At 53.0% G+C, this 11036-nt stretch overlaps 1 protein-coding gene across 1 annotated transcript in view; it reads left to right on the top strand.

Moving 5' to 3' along the window:
* Window positions 1-3362: 3362 nt before the first annotated feature.
* LOC101634807 (optic atrophy 3 protein-like) overlaps window positions 3363-11036 on the top strand; it is a 26662-nt gene continuing 18988 nt past the window's right edge. The window contains exon 1 of the mRNA XM_004694202.2: window positions 3363-3548. Within this exon, the coding sequence (XP_004694259.1) occupies window positions 3407-3548 (142 nt within the window). The 5' untranslated portion in view covers window positions 3363-3406. The remainder of the gene's footprint in view (window positions 3549-11036) is intronic.

Genomic DNA, 11036 nt, shown 5'->3' with positions numbered 1-11036 from the left:
GGAGGGTCCCCCATTCATTCATTCACCCCTTCATTCACCAGCTGTTGATTTGTACCTGCTCTCTCCCAGACCCTGATGTCCAGCGCTGGGGATCAACTAAAAACACAAGTGTTGTGACTAAGTCATCTCAGGCCCGACCCTCCGGGGCCTTTCAGTGAGTAAATACAAAATGTAGTGTAATCCATACTACATGGATGCATCAGAAAAATAAAGCCAAAGAAGGGGACAGAGAGTGACATGGAGGCTGCTCTAGATAAGGTGGGGGGGTGCTTACTGAGAAGGTGGCGTTTGAGCGAAGACCTGGAGGAGGTGAGGGGATCGGTGCTGTGGGTGTGGGGGGCAGGGGAAAGAGGCAGAAGGAACAGCAAGTGCTAAGGCCCTGGTGGGAGAGTGCCTGGGGGGGCAGGGGGGCAGGGCTGTGTAAATAGGACAGGACTTGCTGCCTTGAGCATTGAGATAAATGGGAGTTGGGGGGGTTCTTAGCAGAGGGATGTGATTTGGCTTAATGAACCCTGAGTGATGGCTGCTGAGTGGGGACCAGAACATGGGGAATAGGAGCAGAAGTTGGGAGCCCAGTGAGGAAGCCACTGTGGTGGTCCAGGTTGGAGAGGCAGGCAGCTGGACCTGGGTGGTGCTGGTGTAGCGACCAAGAGATGTGGGCAGTTTGGGGATTTATTTGGAAGGGCATTATGATGGAGGAAGCACAAGGGCCTGTGGCATTGTGTAACATGAGCCCCTTGCCCATCCTGGGAAAAGGGTGACCAGGGGCCCAAACTGGAAGGACCTTGGGAATGATCCCAGGCCCTATTCCAGGGGGTCACCAGAGAGGCCAAGGGATGAGGTCGGGGTCACATGGCCCGTGAGTCAGCACTGGGGCCATCCTGGGCTCCCTCTTCCTTCCCGTGTCTGCCTCCGTTCCCACACCCACGTGGCCAGGGCAGCTTGCCCTGGCATATGGAGTCCCCCCTCCCTCCCCTGACCCTCAGGGGTCATCAGGAAGGACCATCTTTCCATAAGCAGGCTGGAAAGCGGGGGAAGTGCCAGTCTGGACAGACCTCATTCCTGGTAGGCCACCTCCCTCATTTCCTCCCTGGGATGACTAACAGGCTCCAAGCTTTGTTAATGAGGGTCCCCCTAACACACACATATATATACCGGATCTCCCCCATCCCAACACACACACACACACACACACACATCCTTGCCCCCAAAGTTCCCAGAAGAGTTTCCTGGAAACCCTACAGAAAAAGGAAGAGGAGGGAGAGGGGAGTAAGAACAAAAGAAGAATTCAATGGACTCAATAGTTTTGCAGGATGGGGGTGTGGTGATTGAGATACAGAAAGTTGGGTTTTGGTGTTGGGGGAAGATTAAGAGGGACACCTGAGAGCTAGAGGGCCTAGTGATCCCCCTACCCTGTCTCACCACCATATAGCTACAGGGATGGAGGGGTGGGGAGCCGGTCTTTTTGAATGAGCCCCTCGGAGAATCAGGGCAAAGCCTGCACTCTACCCCTCCACTGAGGTTCATTCCCATCCCATCAGTAAACATTTACTGAGTGCCTACTGTGTTCCAGGCACTGTCCGAGGAGCTGAAGAAACAATAGTGGTTACACAGAAAAGTCATGTACGAGATTGAAGTCTGTTAAACCCATCATAGGGGAACTCAGCAGCTCCCCTCCAGGCTAACGACCCCAGGATTAGGAGAAGAGTCCAGCTTTGATTCATGAAATCTTAGCCTTGACGCCATCCTGATTACCTTGGGATTCTGGATGAATCCTTTCCACCCTTGGTCAGCCTGTAATGTGGGAGATCAGGAAATGACGGATCAGGAAAGGCACCAGGCTCTTTCTTCTCTTACATCTTCAGTCCCAAAGGGATGCTGGGAAGGGTGTTTTTTGTTTGTTTGTTTTTGTTTTAAGATTGACTTATTTATGCATTCATGAACTGGGGTATAGGCCTTTAGGACATCCTTTCCTCTTAACAAGAGGTGGGGGTGGTGAGAGGATTCACCAGAGACAGAGTGGGAAGCAAAACAGGCAGATTAACCGAAATACACTGCTGAGGGGAGCAGCAGGCGGGTCAGAGAGGTCTGCAGCGCCATGTGGGTCAGCTCCCTGGCGGGGCATCAAACTTGTGCTGCAGTGGAAAGGGTTGTTATGGAGTCTTGGCATCTTTAGTCTTGTAGAGTATCTAGGTTCAAGCATTCCAGTACCATTATTATTACATGGAGAGACGGAGGTCCATCTGCACCCAGGACTTGAGAGAGGATACTCAGAGAGGATGTGGGAGGAAAGCCTTGGGCCCCCAGACTGCACCCTGAAGCTGTTTCTTCCTCTACACCACTCCTCTGCTCTGTTGTCTCTTTTCCCTCTCTCCCCACCAGCACTCCACCACCCAGGAATTTCTCTCAACCCTTTCCGGACTTTGTTTATATGATTTTGCTCCCTGCTGAGTAGAGGACAGTCTGGGAAGTGTCCTTAAACTCCTTCCCAAACCAGCTCCCTGGGGACCGTCGCCCCCCAGTGGAGGAAATGGGCTGCTTGAGAACGGGTATAATTTCATTAGGCAAGATGCTGGGCTGACAGTCTGCTGGCTGAGGGACGTTGTGCCAGCCCGTCCCCCCTCTGAGCCTCAATTTGTCATTTACTTGGGATTAGCTGCTTTTGGAGGGGACATGCACCCTCATGTTGGAGTTAGCAATAAACGTGTGAATACTGTATGCAATAACGGGCTGCTTATTGAGTGTTTACTATGTGACGGGCATCATTCTCAGCACTTACCAAGGTTCACTCACTTTTCACATTCAAGACTCAAATGTGAGCCTCACAACATCCCAATGTAGTAGGTACTGTTATGATTCCCATTCGGAGGTGAGAATATTGGTGACCAGAGAGGTTAAGTCACTTGTCTAATATCACACAGCAAGTAAAAGACAGAGTTGGGACCCTAACTAGGTCTCGCTGTGAAGCCAACTGCCTCCCAGTGAGAGCTGTAACGAGCCGGGGATGTGTATTGGGGATTTATTTGCCCTAATTAGGCCTAATTAAGAGCCTCAAGGGTGGAGAAGCCGCCTAGGTGTGTGACGTCACGAAGTGGCCAGTGACATCAGCGCGGCGGCCGTGGGGATTCATTCACCGTTCCCCAGCAGACGTTTAACGGCACCGACCTCTCACCGCCTCACTTCCGCCACTATTTGCATATTCAGAAAACCGACGACCAGGCGCCCGCGTCGACGTGGTGACGTCAGGAGCGCCCCGGCAGTCCCCCCACCTCCAGCGGACGCACGTACGTACGAACGCACGCACGCACGCACTCACGCACGGCGACGGGCGTTCGGGGGAGGAGGGAGCTTCGGAGGCGCCCCGCCCAGTCAGCAAGGTTGCGCGTGCCCCCGTGCGACCGCCAAGATGGTGGTGGGCGCGTTTCCTATGGCGAAGCTGTTATACCTGGGCATCCGGCAGGTCAGCAAGCCTCTTGCCAACCGTATTAAGGAAGCCGCCCGTCGCAGCGAGTTCTTCAAGAACTATATCTGCCTCCCGCCGGCTCAGCGTGAGTCTGACCCTACGTCCCTCCAACCTTTCCTCCTTCCAAACCCTCTCAGGTGGTTGCTCAGGGGACCCTGTTTCAGACCAATCAAGGTCCGAACCGGTCAAGTTCTGCAGCCAATAGGAAGGGTTCCTCAGAGAGGGGCATTTGGGTAGCCCAATAGTGAGGTCGGGCGTGAGTAGGGGGCGGGGTAGGGTGCCTGCGCCCGAGTTGGGAATATCAGCCAATAAGAGTAAAGAGCGCGTAGAGATTGACGTCTCGCTGAGCCTATAAATTAAGGGACAATAGTAATTTGGGTGGGGCTTTCCAGGGCCGCGAGGACCAGAGACGGGGTTATCAGGGAGAATTTGTGTGGGTGTTTTGCTTTCGAGATGCCACCCGTAGCCTTAGTTTCTCTCTTGTCCCAGGAGGCAAGAGGTGCTTGTATATCATCTGTTTAGGATGTCGGTTTGCCCGGGAAATAGCCTCACTTAGGGGCGTGACTCGGGGCTATGTCTGGGATCAGGCAATCTGGCAAAAGGGTAACTTTATCTAGAGTTAAATTTTAACTAGACATTCATCCTTTCACTAATCCATTCACATGCACACAGTTCGTTTATTTATTCGGCAGACAGGCCGTTTGACTATTGACAGACACCTGACATACGACTGGCCTGTTTTTTTTTTTTTTAAGACTTATTTTTATTTATGCATACAAGAACTGGGGTTCAAGTAAGAGGTGTGGTGGGTGAGAGGATTCACTAGAGATAGAGTGGGAAGCAGAACAGGCAGACTGACTGAAATATACTTCTGGGGAGATAGCACAGGTCTAATGCGCCCCTGTGGATCAGCTCCCTGGCTGGGGATCAAACTCATGTTGCAGTCTGGGCTGCAGATATCTTCATAGTGCTGCACTTAACTCCTTGTGCCACCTGGGAGGGCCCATAACTGTTTATATTAACCCAGAATAGAGTGGAAGTTATGGCCTGCCTCACCCCAGGGCCTGGGTCAGGAAGATGGTCTAGAGGAGGCCGCTCGAGCTGAGACCTGCAGAACACAGGAAACTCAAAAGATGAGCTTTTTTTTTTGTAAATCTGTGGAAGCATGGAATAAGGAGACTTATCCTGCCAGAGTGGTGAGCCAGAGTTTGCAGAGCTGGGATGGGGGAGTCTACTGGAAGCCTGACCTGGCATGGGGTTCAGAGAGGGCTTCCTGGTGGAGGAAACTGGGACCTGGAGGGTGAGAGAACATCACCAGAGACAGACATGATGCTGAGGAAGAGGGGGGAGCATGTGCAAAGGGAACACAAGTTTTCCCCCTATACTTGGGTGCTTCAAGTTTGCTTCCCAGGGTGCTGGACTCTTGGTTCTGTGGTGGTGGTGCGCCTCTGCCAGAGCTGCAGATCTTCGAATGCGAAGTGCTTTCATATGAGCTATAGTTTGACCCTCACTGGTTGTTTTCCTTGTGTGTGACCAGTCTTCTTTCAGCCACTTCCTGCTGTAAGCAGAGGCGGGAGGCGTGTAGACCGGTCACCACTTGACAGGTGTAAAGACGGTGAGAACTTCAGGTCCTGAACACTTTCTGGTCCAGTGCCACAATGGTCCAAGCCAGTGCTGAGGTCCCAGTGCTTAGCCCACAGTCCAGCTTCTCTGTATTCACCTTCATCAAGTGGACTGTGGACTCACCCCTCCTGTGGTTACCGTCTCCCCAGGGGAAAGGTGTGGTCCTGACGCACAGGTTGGAGGGGAGGTAAACTTGGGTCTCTGCCCTCAGTGTTTCCACTTAAAGCTGACGCCCAGCATGCTCATTCCTGCCCAGGGAGCCTGGTGAAGTTGGGGCGGCCTCGCACAGGCGAGGGCCGTGGGAGCCACTTGACATGGCGCCCCAGTTGTGGCCAGGCCGGGCCTGGGAGCCTGGAAACCTTGGACCCCGCCTTTGCTGCATCTGGCTTTTCTCTCTCTTTTTATTTTACTGACCTGTCGGGGGAGGGAAAATTAACTTTCCTGAGTTTATAGAAAAGGAAAAATGAGGCTTGAGAGCAGAACTGCTGAGGTCAGACAAGGAGGTGGGACTTAAGTCCTGGGCGAGGGCTTCCCAGAGCTGGTCTCTGCTTCTGCCTCTCTCGCGAACACCGAGACATGGGGCGGAGCGCAGCTTCTTGAGTCAGACTTAGGGCCCCGTGTCCGCAGCCCCATGGCCGGGCCGGTCGCTCCGCCCTCCGAGCAGGCTTCCCTCTCTGTGCAGCGGGCGCTCGCAGCAGCTTTACTGTGCCCGGCAGTGTGTTGGGCACCTCATGGGCCTCCCGTGAACTGCCCCCCAGTAGTCACAGATGCAGTTTACTCCCACTTGGGGTACACTGTGTGTGTGCTTGTACTGTCAGTGATGCTTAACGGTTTGGTGCGAGGAGGAAATGGACATGACACGTGAAGTTGTGGCTTACAGCACAACTTGTGTAGAAGTTGTGGATACAGCACAGAAGAAAAAGCAAAGCATCATTTCTTGAGGGACCTTGCATTCTTTTTTTTTTTTTTTTTAAGATTTATTTATTTATGCTTACCGAACTGTGTACAGGCCAGAGTTGTGGTGGGTGAGAGGATTTACCAGAGACAGAGTGGAGAGCAGAACAGGCAGATGTACTGAAATCCACTGCTGAGGGGAGCAGCGGCAGGTCAGGAGAGGTCTGCCACGCCCTGGGGGTCAGCTCCCTGGCGGGGGATCGAACTTGTGCTGCAGTGGCTTTGGAGAGCTTCAGAATGTGGTGCTTTAACCTGTTGCGCCACCATGGAGAGCCCGAGACCTTGCATTCTTAGGTGTGTTGGAGGCAATAAATAGTTAGAAGTGAAGTATGTTGGGCAGCAGTGACAGCTCTGGTGGGGCATCGTAAGCTGCGGTGGGACACACAGGGAGCCCTCCCCGAAGATGCAAGTTGAGGAGGAGCAAGCCATTATCTGGGTGGTGAGCTGTCTGCATAGGAGGCGACAGCGAGCTGGCTTGTTTGGCAGCCACTGAGGGGCCCTGTGTGACCGAGCAGAGACAGTGTAGAGGCCGAGGCGGGCATCACGGGGCCTGTGGGCCTCAGCCAGGGCTCTGCTGTCCAGTGGGTGCACTCGGGGCGGCCCGGGCCTGACCATATCAGGCGCGTGTGTGGCAATGGAGCCAGGGTGTGCGCTGGCATTTGGTGCCTGTCAGGGCTGTGCTGAAAGGAGTCACCGAGTTTGCAGTCGCACCAGAAGGAAGAGTCAGGTCAGAGGCGGCTGCTGGGAAGGCTGACAGCAGGCTGGCTCCTGGGGGGAGGCGCTGCCCCCAGGGGCTGGGGTGACTACAGCCCAGCTCTGTCTGCTCTCTGAATGACAAGAAAACAGACAATTTTTTTTAACGGTTGACACATTTGCATTATGTGAAGGAAGCTGTTTCCCATGAAAGGGAAATGAAAATACTGCCTAGTGCTGTCTTTGTAAGTTAATTGTGATTATTCTGGGAAAAGAACAGTTTGTACTTTATAGACTGAAATGAAGGTGGTTTTGGTTAAAAATTTTCATGTCGGACCCTCTGGAAGTTGAAGTGAGGGCTGTGCGCTTGCTGGCAGTGACAGACCCTCCCGGCCTGCACCGTAGGGTCCGCTCTGGCTTCTCCCAGACGCACGTGTGTGTAGAGACGCTCTCTCTTCTTCCCTGAACAGTTTGAAACTAAGCTGTGCTCATAACACGTCACCCCCAACAGCTCATCCCTGCATCTGCTGAGAACAGGCATTCTCTACAACACCGTTCCCGGTTACACGAGAGAGCACTGGATGACCAAAGCGTCGTTCATAACGATATTTAACAGAGAGCTCATGTTCTGACTTTTCCAGATTTGTTTTCCAGATTTTATACTGATTGGGTGGACTTGCTGGGGGGTCTTTATACTGTTTATCATCATCATCACTCTTTTAAAGATGTATTTATGCATACAGAACTGGGGTACAGGCCAGAGGTGGGGGGGATGTGAGGATTCACCAGAGACAAGAGTGGGGAGCAGAACAGGCAGATGGACAAAGTACACTGCTGTGGGGAGCAGTGGGCGGGTCAGGAGAGGTCTGCTGCGCCCTGTGGGTCACCTTCGGGGTGGGGATCGAACTTGCAAGCTGTGGCCAGTGTGCAGTGCTGCGCTTTAACCTCTGCGCCCCAGGGAGGGCCCTCATCATTGTTTTTAACCTAGAATCATAATTTCTTATTTAGTACCCTTTTTTCTTCAGGTTTTTTTTTTTTTTCATTTAAAGATTTACTTATTTATGCATAGTGGGGGGCAGAAACAGGCACATCTATTGAAATACACTGTTGAGGAGAGCAGTGGGATGAGACTGTTAAGAGATAAAAGTTCTGCTGTACCATAGGGGGAGAGCTCCCTTGCTTTACAGGTGATAGTGCTGAGACTTAACCCCTCAGCCACGAGGGTGGACCCCAATACCCTTTAATCTGCCACTGAACTAAGGCAATATGGCCCCACTGCCCAGCTTTGTAAATACCGGCTTTGTAAATAAAGTTTTATTTGGACACAGCCACACTCACATATTGTCTGTGGCCACAGGGTAGGATTTGTATGGCCCACGAATGTGAGATACTTGCTCAGTAGCGCTTTACAGAAGCCGTTTGCTGCCCCTGCGGTATCACAGTGTCTGTTCCTTCCTGGATTTGCGTGACACTGGCGGGCCCTGGCATTTGGACAGGCCAAGCCAGAGGGCCCTGTGTCCTCGCTGCAGCTCTCCATGGCGCCCTGTGGTTGGAGTAACACCTCGGCAGGAACACAGCAAGGATGGTGAGGTGTTCTGAGGATATCTCCTCCGGAGCCCCTGATTTCTCGTCCAGCATTTGTGATTACATTGGATCGCGGGGCTCAGGTGGTCACCACTGAACCCTTTCTCTTCCCCTAGTAAGGACGAAGCCGCAGGTTTGTTCGGAAGGCAGAGCTGGCCGATTTCCTGGCTCGGGTGTGACCTCGCCCACCGGAGGACAGCAGGTGGCCCAGAAAGGAGCAGAGCTCAGCAGGGCAGGGCGTGTTGGAGATGCTCTTAGAAGGCCGAGTGGGCCGCCTCACTGGCCGCGCCTGTGCTCAGAATCCCCCAGAGCCTTGGTCTCTCTGGGGAGCTGGAGGGGGGGTATCCTGCCTGAGGCAGGAGGGGGGATGCCAGTAGCACCCCTCAGTGCTGCTGCTGCTGCTGCTGCGGTCGAAGGCCAAAGTCTTTTTTTTTTCTTCAAAGATGTATTTATGCATACAAGAACTGGAGTGCAGGCAGCAGTGTAGGAGGTGAGAGGGTTTACCAGAGACAGAGTGGGGCAGAGTGGGGAGCAGAATGGGCAGATGGACTGAAACACACTGCTGAGGGGAGCAGCGAGGAGACAGGAGAGGTCTGCTGCACCCCGTGGGTCACTCCCTGGCCAGGGATTGAACTCGTGCTGCTGTGGCTGCTGTTGGCTTCACAGTGCTGCAGCTTAACCAGGGAGGCCCTCAAAGACAGGAAGTTAAACCCCAAATCACCAGGGTTCTTGTCCTTGAAGCTGCCGAAGGAAATTCTTAGACAGATCCTCAGATAAATAAGCGGAGGTAAACAAATCTTTAATTAGAAATTAAAGATAAAATGTACTTAGACGGAAAAAAGAAGCGACTCCCAGGCAGCGATGCTAGGGAGGGGTGAGGACACTGATGGGCCAGGGCCTAGGAGATTGGAAACCTTTCCCTCTCGTCCTCTGTGACTGGCATTCCCAGCGGGTGTACCCCGGGCAGCTGTGCCCAGCTTCCAGCTCTGACCTTAAAACTTAGTCTTTCTGTCACTGCCCCGCGCAAGGATCTTAAATTGTACTATGGTCGCTGGCCTCCTGGATTTCTCTGGCCTCAGCTCGGAAGCCCCTTTAACTCCCAGGCAGTCCTTGCCTGCACTGCTCCTGAGGCTACCTCCTTAACCCCAGCTTGCCAGGGGCTCCCCAGGAGGAGGCTGTTTCCCCCGCCGCCTCTTAGGGCTCCCAAAAGCCAGATTTCCAGGAGGGAAGACCTGGGAGCTGCAGGGCTTCTGAGGGCCAGACCTGGAATGGCACCATTTCCCCCACGTTGTGCTGCATTCGAGGGGGCTCAGGACAGACCAAGGGAGTGTGGCTGGAAGGGTGGATCCCCAAAGTCATTTGCCCAAAGGATAGAGGCCCTGGGGTTTGCAATCTGGCACTGTTAATTAGCTGTATGACTTTGGTCAAGCAGCGTGACCTTGTGGAAACCTCCATCTCTGTATTTATCCAATGAGGGTGTGACAGACGCGGGATTCCTGTGAAGAGTCAGGAGACAGAGTCAGGCTCTCAGGCCCGGTGCAGAGTATGCGTGTCTGGTGCGGAGTGCAGGCGACAGGCAGCTCAGCGTCTGATCTTATGTGTGGGCATAGCCCAGAGGCACAGACTCCTCTTCCAGGTAACAGCTGTCCACTCCCACAGCTGTCCACTCCTCTTGACTTGGCACGTCCGGTTTCCTCCCCTACGGGGCAGAGCCCTCGCCTCACAGGTCTGACAGGGGCCTGTGGCAGGCACGAGGACCCTCAGCACTGTGTGGTGCTGTCCAAGCTCTGTGTGGCCTGAAGCTGGAGCACTGGCCAGTGAACCTCAGTTGTGCCACTTTCTGTGTGACCCCAGGCAGTTTTGTCACTCCTGTGGGCCTCAGTTTTGGGATCTGTACATTGGGCTGTTCTGTTGATTCCACGCGTTTATAGTCACGAAGCATGAAATGGCCCTGACCCTGAAGTGCTGTGGAAACATCTAGACTGTGTGGAGGTGCCAGTGACTTTTTATCGTCACCTTTAAGGCTCAAGCTTCTAGTGCACCTTCTCAGGGGGCCCTCCGGGGCCCCTGTGGGGCACCCGCTGCAGGAGCTGTCGGTACTTTAGCCTTTGGATAATCTAGGCCTGTGTTTGTGACAAGGATAAATGGCGGGGTTGTAAAAACATGATCCTTTTACCTGGAAGTTGGAAAAAGAACCAAATAGAACTTCCAGAAATGACCAGGGCAGCCATGAATGCTCAGAGCTCAGGTGAAGGACTCAAGCAACTTCAGATTCAGCACAGCTGTCCAGAGAACGGCACCCTCCGGAGAGAGGAGAGTGAGCGTGCTCCCCCAGCTGCTGTGGGGTGCGCCGGCTGGTGCTGATGAGATCAGTCTGGGAAGGGCTGGCCATTTTTATTTTTGACATACTCCAGAGAGAATTCTCATGTGTGCAGACATTTGAAAATCACTTCCCTGGAGTCTATTTATAATCTCTAGAGCACCACATCAGTTATGCTACATGACAGACAGGCTGCTGCTGACGCCAAACAGTTTATTATGTTTTCCTGTTAGAGAAACATTTAAGCATTCCTGCCCTCTGTGTGTGTGTGAGAGAGACAGAGAGAGGTTTAGTACTTATATACGGCGTTGACATACAATACTGTGAATGCACTAAGTGCACTTAAAAACACAAAACTTAGAAGGAATAAGATGAACTTTTTTTTTTTACTTTTTTTTT

This window comes from Condylura cristata, unplaced genomic scaffold (genome assembly GCF_000260355.1).
Source record: "Condylura cristata isolate star-nosed mole 26May11 unplaced genomic scaffold, ConCri1.0 scaffold00041, whole genome shotgun sequence".
NCBI classification, from domain to species: domain Eukaryota; kingdom Metazoa; phylum Chordata; class Mammalia; order Eulipotyphla; family Talpidae; genus Condylura; species Condylura cristata.
Note: the sequence above shows the minus strand (reverse complement) of the source record. Positions and strands in the feature narration are given on the sequence as shown.